General features: G+C 42.1%; 1 protein-coding gene across 10 annotated transcripts in view; it reads left to right on the top strand.

Annotated features, from left to right (window-relative positions):
- Positions 1-14373, top strand: part of PACS2 (phosphofurin acidic cluster sorting protein 2) — a 64275-nt gene that overhangs the window by 19330 nt on the left and 30572 nt on the right. For all 10 annotated transcript variants that reach the window (XM_072115258.1, XM_072115254.1, XM_072115249.1 and 7 more), the window contains exons 2-3: positions 8440-8527; positions 14093-14182. In XM_072115258.1, coding sequence (XP_071971359.1) covers positions 8440-8527; positions 14093-14182 — 178 coding nt within the window. The remainder of the gene's footprint in view (positions 1-8439; positions 8528-14092; positions 14183-14373) is intronic.

Genomic DNA, 14373 nt, shown 5'->3' with positions numbered 1-14373 from the left:
ATTACTAACGTATAGCAAAACGTAAAACTACCAAAACTTATAGTGTGTACTTGAGCTGGAGAGAGTTCAATGTAGAGCCACAAAAATGATAAGGGGTATGGAGGGTCTCAATTATGAGGAAAGATTAAAACAACTAGATTTATTTTGTCTGGAAAAGAGACGACTACGAGGGGACATGAATAATTTATATAAATATATGAATGGTCCATACAAAAAATATGGTGGTAAGTTGTTTCAGATTAGATCAAAAGACGAGGGGGCACTGTCTCCGTCTGGAGAAATCGGGGTTTTTTTACTATGAGAACTGTAAATCTGTGGAATAGGCTGCCTCAGGCGCTGGTCACAGCAGGGACAGCAGAGAGCTTCAAGAAGGGTCTAGATGGCTTTTTACACCTAAATAACATTGATGGTTGTATAGAAATAATTCCCCTAAATCCCTTCCTCATCCAATCCCTTCCCTTCCTTGGTTGATGGACAAGTGTCTTTTTTTCAACTTTATAAACTATGAATCTGAGCAATGGTGATTCAGGAATCTGGACCCACGCAATCGGCCGATTCAGTAATGACAGAAAAAGAACAGAGCCTAAAAGTATAATGACCGGTAGTGGGGACTACATCTCTGCTCCCATACAATGTCTTTGCCCTACGCTCTATGGGGGTCCCAAGTGTCGGACCCCACCGATCTGATATCGATTACCGGTCCATAGGATAGTCATCAATGTCATGTGAAGGTATTGGCTCTTCAAAGGAAATCTACCATATTTGTTTTTATGTATTGTGCACCAAACATACCTTGAGACTGCTGTAGCTACACTGATGCAGAAAGATATCCTGAGCTGGATTACTCCTAGACAGCAGTTGGGGGATGGTGCAGTGATTTTGATTACTTCTGCCTGTCAGGCACAACACAGTAATAACATCATTCTCTGTAGCAGTGCATAATTAGGGTAAGAGAAGAAGCACCGGTAAAGCCACAGGAGCGACAGCCTCATTATCATTATCTTTTTTTCGGCAAAACCACTCGGATCAGGGATGAAACAAGATATGTTTCTGCATCAGTGTAGCTACAGCATTCTTAAGGTATGTTTGATTCATAATGCATCAAATCAAATGGTAGATTTCCTTTAACAAACACAATATTCTCCCTTTCATTTACTAATTTCTCCATTTTGTATAGAATCCATTGTTAATAATTTCGTAATTTTTTTTTATTTCGCCCAGTTGCTGCCAGGAACAGATGTTTTATGTTCAAATTTGAAGGAAATTGCGCTTTCTTAACTACAAAATGTTATTTTACCAGCTGCTCCTCGCCGACTTATCAAAACAAGACAACATCCGAGTGATGCAGCTGATACAATGTCAGGAGGACACAGCCGCCTTTTACCTCCTTGTCTTTTGTTTCGGGAGAACACGCCATTGTATATTTGGGACCTGCATATGGTCGGAGCGTTACTGGCTTCAGAAACCCGTACAGACAAGCCTTGTTGTATTGTTCGCCTTGAGAATAAGTCATTGTTTTGTTTGTTTTTTTTTACTTTTTTTTGTGTTTTTGCTATACATGGTTGTTACTTTTAACTAGTTGCCTTTAATTCTTCCTGTAAAATGTGGAAGCTACAAGTCACTATAGAATTGGGAATTTGTTAGGAAGCCAGTTCTGTCTTTGTTTCCCTGTACGCTCAGTATTTTGCCTGTGGCCTCATTTCGGGCTTTCAGTATTGTTGGGTTTATTAAACAAAACTTTAGAATGACTCATTTATATGAAAACAATTATTAAAAAAAAAAACATCTGCACATAATAGTTTGTAATATTGACCACTTCTGCAAAGTGTTAGAGCCAGACATGGTAAGGCTGAATTCACACTACCGCTAGGGGGACTTATATATAGCCTATATACGGCGCCCTACGGGAGCGGGGTGGTGCAGCACAAGTGCGGCACCGTACCGCTCCGTACCCCCGTCCTATTTTTTCAGGGCATACGGCGCCATGTGCCATGTATCCCTATGGAGAGGGGCGGGGGTGAGCAGCGCTCTCCCCCTCCTCCTCTCCCTGCGCGCTGCCGCGTGCCCGCCGTGCTACGGTATGGCGGGCACCGGTGGTGTGAATCCAGCCTAAGAGAGATACTATTACTTGAAGGTTGGTGGGGGGTGGGGGTCAGGTGTAGTAGTAGAGAGACCTCCCCCCCCCCCCCCCCCCGCCCCTCCAAAGCAACATCAGAGGGGGCAAGGCTTTTGACACATCACCTCTTTTCTTAAAATAAATCTTTCGCTTCTTCCGCCAACTCAAACTCATTGCACTCCAATAAATGAATTAATTATTTACTAATTAACGAACCCATTCCTATATTTAACAGCACCGAATAATCAGGAATGGTGGGGACTAGATGAGAAATTCCATTTGTGGCACCTATTTAAGGAAATCTAACATCAGAATCAATCATGATCAACCAGGGACACTTGCTCATAGATTCACACACTGTGACTGTGGTGATCTTCTTATATTTGTTATCCATGGCCTCCTTCTTTGTAAATTCCACTTTTAAAAGTGTGCTAATGAGCCAGAAGGGCTCTTGGGGCATAACCAGAGCCCCTCCATGATGTAGCTCCACAGGCTGTTACACTGTGTGACCCTCCCCTGCCTGCTGTAATCGCACACAGTCGGAGGGTGTGACATCGCCCTCCAGACCCTTCTTTATCTAACATAATTTTCAAAGTTGATTTTAGAAGGAAGGAGGCCATGGATAACAAATTTAAGGTTACTTTAGTCAGATCTGTGTAGTCGGTAAGACCTCAATGTCCCTAATTCCCACTCCCACGTACATAAGGCATGTTTTAAGGGATCAAGCCAATGCCGGATCGTCATAAAGGGCCAAGCGGTGCTCAGCAATTTCCATCATCTCCATAGAGATTAATGGAGTAGAATGGTCCTGCGCGGCTGTCTGCTTTATTAGTCTGACGGAGCGACGAGGGGTCCAACGGAGGTACGTGGGACCCCATCAGACCCCCTAGTTTTCGTGGCCTGTGGGGGTTTCATCACTGGATAGGGCCTAACTTTTGTTCGAGAGAAAACCACTTTAAGGATAAAGAGGATATAGAGTGGTCCTAACATCCTGGCACATGTTGGTTTGGATGTTAGGGGGGTCCATGGCACACTTAATCCGCCACTGGATAAAGCCTTATTATTACTGTAAATGTATCACCATTAGGATACAATAACCAAATTATTTAGGTAGAACCTAAAAATATTTCTTGAAATACCACCATGGGACTATGGCTGGATTCACACGACCATTGCCCGCCGTACCGTAGCACGGCGGGCACACGACAGCGCGCGCTGCTCACCCCCGCCCCTCTCCATAGGGATACATGGCGCACGGCACAGTATTCCCTCAAAAATAGGTGCGGCACCGTACCACTCCCGTAGGGCACCGCGCGCCCATTGTGGTCAATGGGGGATATATATCGGCCGTATATACGTTCCCGTTAAGGCAGTGTGAATGCAGTCTATCACTGTAATAAATTGTAATTCTGCAAAACCTTATGTGAAATGCTGAAGGGGGAGGGGAAGATATGTTTGACAGCTTCTAAAGCTACAGCACGGAGGGGCTCTGTTAACACCACCTATCTGTCTCATTAGCATAATCTTAAAAGTTTATTTTAGAACGAAAGAATGAATAATGGATATAAGAAGATTACCATAGTTGATTTGTTTCATGGTATATTTTCTCAAAAGGATGCTAAGAGTAGGAGTGTGTGAAGCTGGTGATGGGCCTCATTAACCCTGTCATGACCGTTCAGTTTAACAATATGGGTATAAGGGTAAATGGGGAGGGGCACAGGCGATCGATACCAGCAATGTAACCTGTTGGGTGTCTTACTCAACCTCGTAGATGCCAACATATTGCCCACACGCCTTTGGGTGGCGCTGATGAGTTGACTCCCAGGTCTGCACTCAGCACTTTCTACTAGATGGATCAATGTAAGGTACCTGATCATATGGGTAATGCCATCTATAGGTGCAGTTATTGTATTGCGAGTCGGAGGAGAGGTATCGGTGCCGCCCGTCGTCCTGTGGATTTGAAGAGTGAGAATCAGTTCCCGGAGACAGACGTATACAGGGAGCAGTTGTCACTTTCCTTGTGTCACTTCTCCTGACAGCTCATACAAAATGTATTACTCAGCAGGCGGAGGCTCAGTACCGCAGGAGGCACAGCCCTGGGTTACGTGAAGACATTTGAAGGGCTTTTCCAGCCGTATGGGGGATAATTACATGATAAAATGTTAGGGAATTTTTCTGAGAACTTTGTTTCGGTTCCTCTCTACATTCCCAACATATCTACTTTTACTGGAAATCTAGTTGTTTACACATTCTCACAGCTGCGGTTTGTTACAGTGTATCACTGTCAGTACTAATAATCCTCCCAACTCGTTTCTTTTAAACATTAGTAATAGGGACATTTATTTTATCTGCTATTGTTGTTATTTGGGGATAAGTATCTGATCTCTGGGAATCTGAGACAAAGTAATCACAACGAGGGGTAGTGGGGTTGAGCTGGTCATAACCCTTCTTTAATGGAATTGCTTCTGCAGTCCTATGGGGATACAAGGGTTCACCACTAATAAAAATGTTAGCAGAAAGATTTTTATGTGCCATAAAAAAATCCTGATGGGCTGGGGTAGGGTAAAAAAGTAAACTCCAGGCTTTCCCTGTTCTCACTATGCTTCCCTCTGCATATGTGTACACACAGCTACCCCTCTCTAACAGCTCTGGGCCATCCTGCTGTGTCTTTCTTTTCACTGACAGATGGGAGGGGGAGGGAGCAGGATGTGTCATAATCTCCCGCAACAGCGCCTCCTATTCATCGGAACTCATACATGTAAATAAAGAAGCACAGAGTTTCTGCACACAGCAAAAAAGTAAGTAGCAGGAATGCTGAAGCACCTGAATCACATTCAGGGATTTTCCACAAGGCAGTAAAGGCACATATACAACTTATGCAGAAGAGTGGCCAATCCCTTTAACGCAACTCCCCTTTCAGGATTTGTTTTATGCAAGTTTCTTTCTGTATGTGCAGCAAAAAAAAAAAAAAGATCCAGCAAGGCAACTTTTTATCTATAAAAAAATTTGTGGAGAAAAGTGCTGACAATAGCGTCCTAACCAAAGTCCTGATGACTCAATTTATTTGGGTGGAATTCGAGTCAGTGTTTGGCACAAAGTAGGCATTGACTTCCCTAAACAACTCTCCAATATTCTTAATGAGAATAATCCTTGTGTAGAGCAGCAATGGAAGAGTTAATATATGTATGGATGGAAGAGTCAATGTGAGAGGGTTATGGAGTAGGTCGAGGAGCTGGGCCTAAAAAACAAAGCCCCAACTTCACCGATGATATAGTTGAGACTTAGGATAAGTTGAAAAACTAATAGTAAAACATATTGCCCCACACTTAGTAAAAACAGCACAGTGTGGTGTACTATGCAGTTTGCCTGTGTAGTCACTTTTTATTATTTTTTTTTTTATTATCTTGTCGTCTTTTTTACGAGTTGAGGCCTATTGTTTGCCCCCCCGAGCTCGGATGTTTGTTGTTTCCTGGAAGTTAGCCTGCAGATTCCTTGATGCTGCTGACCTAGTTCTTTTTTTTTTCATCCCTGTAGAAATCGCAGCGTGGTTGTTATGGTTTTGCATTCGGAAGATCATAATTAATGAAGCGATGTATTTTCCACAACCAATCTACTAGCATAACCTTTACAAGGCTTCACTACACATATCAAGGAAGCAGAGTCCAATATACATCTTTTAATAGATGAATATTGGTAAATTACCTCATATCCGGCCACCAACACTTACAAACATTACAAAAACGTGAAGTAAAGTAGCCAACCCCTTTAAGGAAATCAACCATAAAAATCCATCATGATAAACCAGGGGCACTCATAGATCCAGAAACCGGGACTGTGGTAATCTTATATTTTTTTTTTTTATCTATGGCCTCCTCCCTTCTAAAATCAACAGTTTAAAATTATGCTAATAAGCCAGAAGGGCTCTGGGGGATGTTAAGAACCCCTTCATGCTGTAACTTCATGCAGATTTTCACTTTTGTTGGTCTGTGAATCCACCCTATTCCCTCCCAGATCTATGGCACGGCCGAAAATTGTCAATGCATATCAGCTGGGCGAGGGGTGCGGTCGTATGGGCCGCAAGCAAAGGCGAGTGGCCTGCAGCTTGTGGCCTGGCTACGTCTTTACAAAATGAATGTCTTGGGGTGATGCCACACATGGCATTTTGTATCCCTTCTGGGTCCGTTTTTAAGCGGTCCGTTTTTCAACGCATGCGTTTTTGGAAAAACTCATCGGTTTGTGACAGGTTTTTACCAATTATCTTAATGAAAACTGGTCAAAAACGCATGCGTTTTTGGACGGACTGCTTAAAAACGAATCAAAAACGGGTTCAAAACGCCATGTGTGGCATCACCCTTAAGCGATCCTACACTATTTTGGTGTACGCCCAAAAGATAGACTGATGCCATGTTTTTCTATGAGTTCCCACAGAGCCTGCGATTCACAATATACACCATAGGGGAGATTTATCAGAGGAGAGCAGAACTGTTCTAGTTGCCCAGGGCAACCAATCACAGCTCAGCGTTTATTTACCCACAGATGATTATGAAATGAAAGCTGAGCTCTGATTGGTTTCAAATTTTACCTCAGAAACTTCTGGTAACTCTTCCCCTATGTCTACATGGGTGAATGTCCCTAAATGTTTATTACCTATAGAAACCTCTTGGCTCTCTTTGTGAGTCACGTCTGTGGAGTTAGGAATCACAAGTTAGACTACGCAATATTATTCTTGTACAGATACAAATTTAATTGACGCCATTTATATCTTTTTATTGCCAAATATTATTTGGATGACTTCTATAATTTTATGCGCGTGTGTGCGCACGTTTTATACGCTTCATTCCACCTCTTTTGCTCTCATGTGGAATATGACGAATATATCACATGGATGAATAAAGGAGAATAGAGTTTTTTTTTTTTTTTTTTTTTATATCCATAATAAGAAATTCTTGGAATATTTCCTCTCCGATATCGTAGGACTCTACGGAGCAGCTTATTTCATTATCTTTCGTTTCTTAGATGCTATCTAGATGCTATTTTAGATGCTCGCTATACGACCCTATGACTTCACGTCTCTACATGTTTCTATAGTGAATTCCATTAGTTGTATAACCTGCAATTCGTTGTGTCGCCTGGCAGCGGGTCTACATGACATGGCATTAATGTGAGCCCTGACCCGCGTCGCTCCGCTCCAGCGAACGGAGAGGCAGCCGTGCATGCGCAGCTTTTTTCCATCCGTTTCTTGGAATGGCTGAACACGGAAGCTCCCCTTATATGTGTTTCTGATGGGGGGGGGGGGGGGGAGCTATAGGCGACCCCATTCTCTCCCAAATAGGACGGAGGTGCAGTACCATGTGCATAATATAGGGATCACCTACATTTCTATGACTATTTTGAGCCTTTCCCATGTGACGGACATCAGTAACAGGTTGTGTTACTCATTAATCTGTCACGAGTCACGTTTTAATGAGGGAGCGGAAGAATGGTTGCGTAAAGGTAATGAATAATATAAGCTGTGTAAGCCCTGTGTGACAAACACTTTACAAGCCATATGACTATCTATATCATATATATGTCATTGGCAAGCATATAATGGCCATGGGCTTCACCGGTAGGGGACGAGTATGGTGGAGACCTTGTATAGGTGTAGATGACCTATGATCTAAAATTGTGCGTTGAGTATAGTTGTTTTTTTTTGTATTTTAACACATTTCCTGCTGTTTTGGCCAGAACTAGCAGCATTTGAATGATTGGAAGGGGGAGGGAATGAGTACCGTACATTCATACATTTTACTATACAATGTAAAGGAAATCTATCACATGGATGCAGCGCTTCTAGACCAATCGCTTTTACATGGTGGGGAGCACCCCCTCAAATGGGATCCATCGTTATTCTTGCTTATAATAGCTTCGCTTTTGAGGAAAACGTCTCTTTAAAATTATGCAAATGAGCCTCAACGGCTCCTGATACGTCACAGAAGTCCCTTCTGGCTCCATCATCTAAGTATTCACACTTTCATTTGGGGGGGGGGGGGGAGGGGTGCAGGTAGAAACACCGAGGTGTAAATAATTAGCACTACGGGGCCACAAGGGTCTTCTGTGATGTAGCCCGGGGCCCCTGAGGCTCATTTACAAACTTTTCAAATATGATTTTCTATTAAAAAAAAATAAATAAATAAGGATTGGGAAGGCAAAAAAGATATTAGGAGGCACACACCGATGTGTAAGTGTTCTTGCTTTAGAAACGCTGCATCCATGTGGTAGATTTCTTTTAACACCACATTGACTTGCATTAAATTGACGTTTATGGTTTGTTTCTATTTCAGGCTCTGCAGTCTGACCCTGAAGAAGCTCCTAGTTGTGAAGGAACTGGACAAAGAGCTGATCTCGGTAGTCATTGCTGTGAAAATGCAGGTAATTGAGCGTCCTGGGTAAGATTTCTGAGCCCTGAGTGCTGGGAATATATACAGTATGTACTGAGGGAAGAGCCAGGATAACGCCTCTTAGAATAAGCTTAACCCCTTTGTGACTGCGGGTCATTGATGCCTGAATGTCCAAGTTCTGTTATTCGCTTCTGTAAAAGACAATTACCACCAGGATGAAGGATTGTAAACTAAGTACACTGACATACTGGTCTGTGCCCCCTCTGGCAGGATCTGCTCTTCTTTAAGCATCTTATGCACTTTTTTAAGAAAAAAAAGGCTCTAAAAATTATTCAAATTAGCTTGCGTGGCTCTAGGCTCCATTAACATCATTAACGCCCAGAGCCCCTCAGGCTCATAATTTGAAAAACTTTTTTAGTAAAAACCAAGGGAGAATAAGCTAAAAGTAGAGCAGTTCCTGCCAGAGGGGGCGCACACCAGTATGTCAGTGTGCTTGGTTTACAATCCTTCATCCTGATGGTAGATTTCCTTTAAATAACAATATCTTTGGAAACTCTTTACATATCAAAACAATTATTACTTTGGGGTTTTTTTTTTATAACATGTGAGACTTTACCTTGCTAGTATAGTTTTATTAATTACTTATTTTTTCTTTATAAAATTAGCTAATAAATGACTACAAATGTGAAAAAGTGTGATTTCTTTTGTCTTTTTTCAGATTAAAGGAAATCTACCATTTGTTTTCATGCATTATGAACCAAACATACCTATTGAGAATGCTGTAGCTGCACTGATGCAGAAACATATCTTGTTTAATCCTTGAATTGAGTGGCTTTGCTGAAACAACAATTATAACATTATTTTAATGAGGCTTTGTCACCTCTCCTTTTACCCTAATTATGCACTGCTTCAGCAAATGCTGTAATCTCTGTGTTGTGACAGGCAGATGTAATCAATCACTGCACTATCCCCCAACTGCTGTCTTGGTCATCCAGCTCAGGTTGATTAGTCCTGTCTGGACAGTTCAGGAAGCTCTGTTTAATGTGTATATATACGGCAGACAGCCTACACTCAGCTTTCCCAAGGCCCTGAATTTTATGATTGTTTTTTGAGAAAAACCATTTGGTTTGGCTAATGCCAGACGGTGTGGTCACCGCATTGCATTTTCCGATGACCACACTGTTTTGCAGGTAAGGTTTGGCTACTCCACCGGACGCCTCTCTATTTTTATTTGTTACGAAGTCTTTTTAGCTGTGGTAATAAAATGTCAACATTAGGCACTTGTTTCAATATACACAACAGTAGGGATTATTCCAGACTGCGGCTAACTCCTGGGTGCCTCATGTTTGGTTACACAGGACAGGTCCCCATGTACAATCTTTGATAACCAATATTTCTAGAAGTGGTAACTTTATGCGAGTTCTGCAGCAATGTATGAAGTAAGCAAAGAATGCTGGGAAAAGACTCGGAATCTGGATGTAACTTGTCTATAAAAGGGGTTCGGTGGATTATGTCAAACATCATTCAGTGCACATAAAAACAGTGTCTACAACGCTGATGCTCCAACTCGTATCGGGCCCTTCCTTTGCATGTCCAGGGAATGGATTTGGGAGAAGTATCAGGAATCTGTGAACCATATATGCAGATATCAGACAGTCTGCGGGGGAAAAAAAGAACCAACAACCTCCTGTATCTCACGGACTGACCACAGTGCGGAGCACAGGGCTCTGAGCATCGTAGTAATATGATGCTTGGAGTCCCTGCTTCATCATGATTACAGTTCGGCACTGCTGTTTTATGGGGAAGCAGGGATTCCTTGTATCATATAACACTATCATGCATGGAGCACCGTCCTCTGTATTGTGATCCGGTCAACGCTCTGTCCAACTCAAGGTCCTTCCTTCATGTCCAGTGTAATGTGTCATATTATACCCTACATTTAAGTCTTCATGCATCTTTCATGTCGCTAAGCTCCGGTGTGCATTACTACCATCCGCTTTATTGTCGCCAAGCCGAAAGCCCAGTATCTAATGTTGCTGTGCGTCTTCTGAACGCTTGTTATACCCGTAAAGAGGAGGACATTTTCTGTTTCTAATTATGCTTTAGGGAACGGGTCAGACTCCCCAATGAATCACTTCTGAGCTGCGCTGTTTTCTAGCCGTGGACTATAGATAACAATGTACATCACATACACATGAAGTGTTTGGGATGCCGAGTATTACGGGTTTCCCAGCCGGTGGATAAGAGGCAGCGCTGGACCGTGTAAGTTGGATCGTGAGAGCCTGTACTTACCTTGGCGGATAATCTTCTTCAACAGAGACCTGATAACTCAGCACGGCCCTACAACATGTAGGACAATCTAAAGGGTTATATTTGATTTCTATTTTTTTCAGTGCACCTCTGAAAACCTTGTAAGAATCGTATCTACCTGGTCAAATCAGCAATATGTTCCTCTGCACTGTCAGATGTTACTACAAACCCCTCTGCGTAGTTGCATGTACATCATATGGCTTCATTTTTACAGTGTAGTGTGAATTACACTTTATATTTCATTGCATCCCATGCATGAGCTGGTTTCCGTTCTCACGCTGATAATGATCACAATTTGATTCACTGGGCAATTGTTCCTTATTGAGATGACGCATTCATCACCTGCCCTTTAATGCGAGGTATCTCTACATCTGTTGTAACATCAGAAAAATCCATCATAATAAACCAGCGGCTCATTAAGACGGGGATGTTCGCTGCACATCCACTGAAAAATGCCGAGGTGTGATGTCCGTGTCCAGTCCCTTTTGTATCTGCATCCGTTTTTTTCACATCCATATCTCATTTATTTTGTTTCTAACCCACTATTTTGACCTGCTCAGTTGGTAATCTAGCAACATGTGAGAAAAAAAAACGGACCACATACGGATGTCATCTGTGTGCAGTCTGTTTTCTTTTTTGCTGAACCCTTGACTTCTATGGTGGTCCATAATCTGCATGCAATTTTTTTCTCTCCTTCTGCACATCTGTGAAAAAAAACAAATGTGTGAATAGACCTGTAGGAATCAATGGGTCAATATTCCATCCATAAAAACTGCATGGGCTACTAGACATGGCTATGATTGGTGATTGGCCAGGGGGGTCCCATGCACTTTTTATGGATGGAATATTGACCCATTGATTCCTACAGGTCTATTCACACATTTGTTTTTTTTCACAGATGTGCAGAAGGATGGGCGTCAATTTGCCGAATTCGCTGTTCAGACACCCATATGTTTGGGTCGTGCACTTGAACGCAATCTTTGCATTCACTCATCGCTAGAAACTATTCATTTTTCGGGTTGTTTCTGCTGCTGTGGACAGAAACAAAGCACCAAACCTGTAGCATCCACGTCTCTTCCCCTTTTGATTTCCCTTTCTCTTCTCTGTCTACATTTTGCTCTGTATGTGTCATTATATAATAAGTATCTACACCCCCGGCGTCATTCTCATTGCTGCACTTCTCTTGTTGTTCTGCTGCATTTGACGTCGGATCAATTTGAGTGAAATAAAAACCTATCCATTTAGCGGAGAAGGTAATAACACGTATTCATATGCGTAATAGCACAAGAGATGGCTGGGCTTGTGAGGAGCACTTACATAGGCTGAAACGTGACGGTAAGATCACATCTAAGACGCAAAACGGGGAGCGAAAACAGTCTCTAAGTGCTGTGGGGGGTGGGAATAAGACCCTTCTCCTGGAATAGGAGACATTCATAGGGGTTTTTATGCTAAGATAAGCATCATTCGGGAAGGAAATTATATGATTGCCAAAAGTGGCGCATTTTATCTCGTGTTTTATGCATAAACAGGTTACGTGACTTGTGTAAGGCCCAATTGTCCCACCGAGATGCTGGGACTTCGAATAGGAGTATAATGCTTGGGGCTCCTTTCCGTGTGCGGTTTGTGAAATGCTGCCACCACCCGGTCCGTGTCTCGATTTGGACTTATTAAGGCTCCTTGTACACGAATGTATGATGCTATGGCCGGGTGAGAATACAGCCTAGGGCAGGTGCTGCTCACCCCTCTCCATAGAGAAGCGTGCGACCGATGCCGTAGTACGGCAACATGTGCTATATTTTTCTGTGCACTTTGACGTGTGTTCACCGCACCATGTCACCATCAGTGGGGCCAGAAACAGCAGCTAAATCTCAGTCTGCCATATGTTTGTGTCAATGGAAACTTGATTTGTGTATATGGTTACATAGTTTATACAGTTGAAAAAAAAAACACCTGTCCATCAGGTTCAACCAACGAAGGGAAGGGATTGCATGAGGAAGAGATTTAGGGGAAACAATTATGTATTATCAGATGACTGTCAATGTTATGTTGGGGAAAAAAGGCATCTAGACCCTTCTTGAAGCTCTCTGCTGTCCCTGCTGTGACCAGCGCCTGAGGCAGGCTATTCCATGACAGATTGACAGTTCTCATAGTAAAAAAGCCCTGCCTCCTCTGTTGATTAAACCTTGTTTTCTCCAGATGGAGACAGTGCCCCCTCGTCTTTGGGTTTGATTTAACCTGGAACAACTTATCACCATTTATAGAACATTCATATAGTTCTATAAAAATAAAAAAAATGTATTTAAAAATGCTCTGGATCCAAAATTGGAACCTGGAACAACTTACCACCATTTATGGAACATTCATATAGTTCTATAAAAATTTAAAAATGTGTTTAAAAATACTCTGGATCCAAAATTGGGGATCATAATGGGGAGAAAAGGTATAAATGATTTATTTCCAACTTCTTTTATCTATTCAATCCTGGTCTTGGCTTCAAAAAATTTGCAGAACTTAGGTTTGGTTTTGGTTCTTTCTTACTGGCACAATGATTTTAGGACTTTTTACTTCAACTGCGACAGTGGTTTGATGTTCTCACCGATGTAAGTGAAATTTCTCAATCTTTTTAATACATCTGTTCTAAACTGCAGGGACACTGAATTAAGCGGTTCACGACTACTATCTGCCTATATACATCCTAATTTCACACACCCTTTTACAGGGAGTATAGATATCATGGCCAGGGCACACGTCAAACTGGTATAACTTCCCAGTTCTGTTGTCATTTTAAAGAGGAAAATCTCCCCTATAATGTTGTAGGACTGTGTTGCCAGTCGCCACAGAACCAGAGAAAGTAAGTGTGTGTGTGTGTGTGTGTGTGTGTGTGTTTTTGTTTGTTTTAAATTCGGGTCCCCTCTTGGCTGTGTAACCGAGTACCGTACATCTCTAATATGTGTTTCTAGGCGTCATAGTTCAGAAGATAGAGATGATTGAAGTGTCATCTTCACCAGACTTTGCTTTGAACGAGAATAAGTTACGATTCACTTATTTTAGGTGACCTCGTGGCAACCAATAGCCCTGGCCGATTACCTGTGACATCACTTTTTAGCAATCCTGTGTGTGTACAATGTATGTAATTTAGTACCTTCTGTTTCAGCTTCTGGTAATTGAATATAATTTCCTCTTTCATCGTATAATAACACGTTGTGCCTGTGTTTTATAATTGGCTCGTGCTTTGGTAAAATGTTTCATGTTCATGTGAATGAATGTGGATTCTGTTCTGTTCCAGGGATCCAAGCGTATTCTGCGCTCACACGAGATTGTGCTGCCACCTAGTGGACAAGTGGAGACGGATCTTGCGCTGACTTTTTCCCTGCAGGTAGTAATAATTGTAGATTGTGTGTTTGCACTTTTTTTTTTTTTTTTTTTTTTTAATCGCATTGATAGGACCTTTGGCTTGGCCGAGAAGAGCATGCATGTGTATGGAGCTGTTTAAAGGAATAGCTGTCTGTGTTCTCTGTATATTCATTATTACCAGGTTGATAATATTTCTTGCATCTTTTCTTCAAC

This window comes from Engystomops pustulosus, chromosome 7 (assembly GCF_040894005.1).
Source record: "Engystomops pustulosus chromosome 7, aEngPut4.maternal, whole genome shotgun sequence".
NCBI lineage: Eukaryota > Metazoa > Chordata > Amphibia > Anura > Leptodactylidae > Engystomops > Engystomops pustulosus.
The sequence above is the reverse complement of the archived record's forward strand: the minus strand, read 5'-3'. Positions and strand labels throughout refer to the sequence as shown.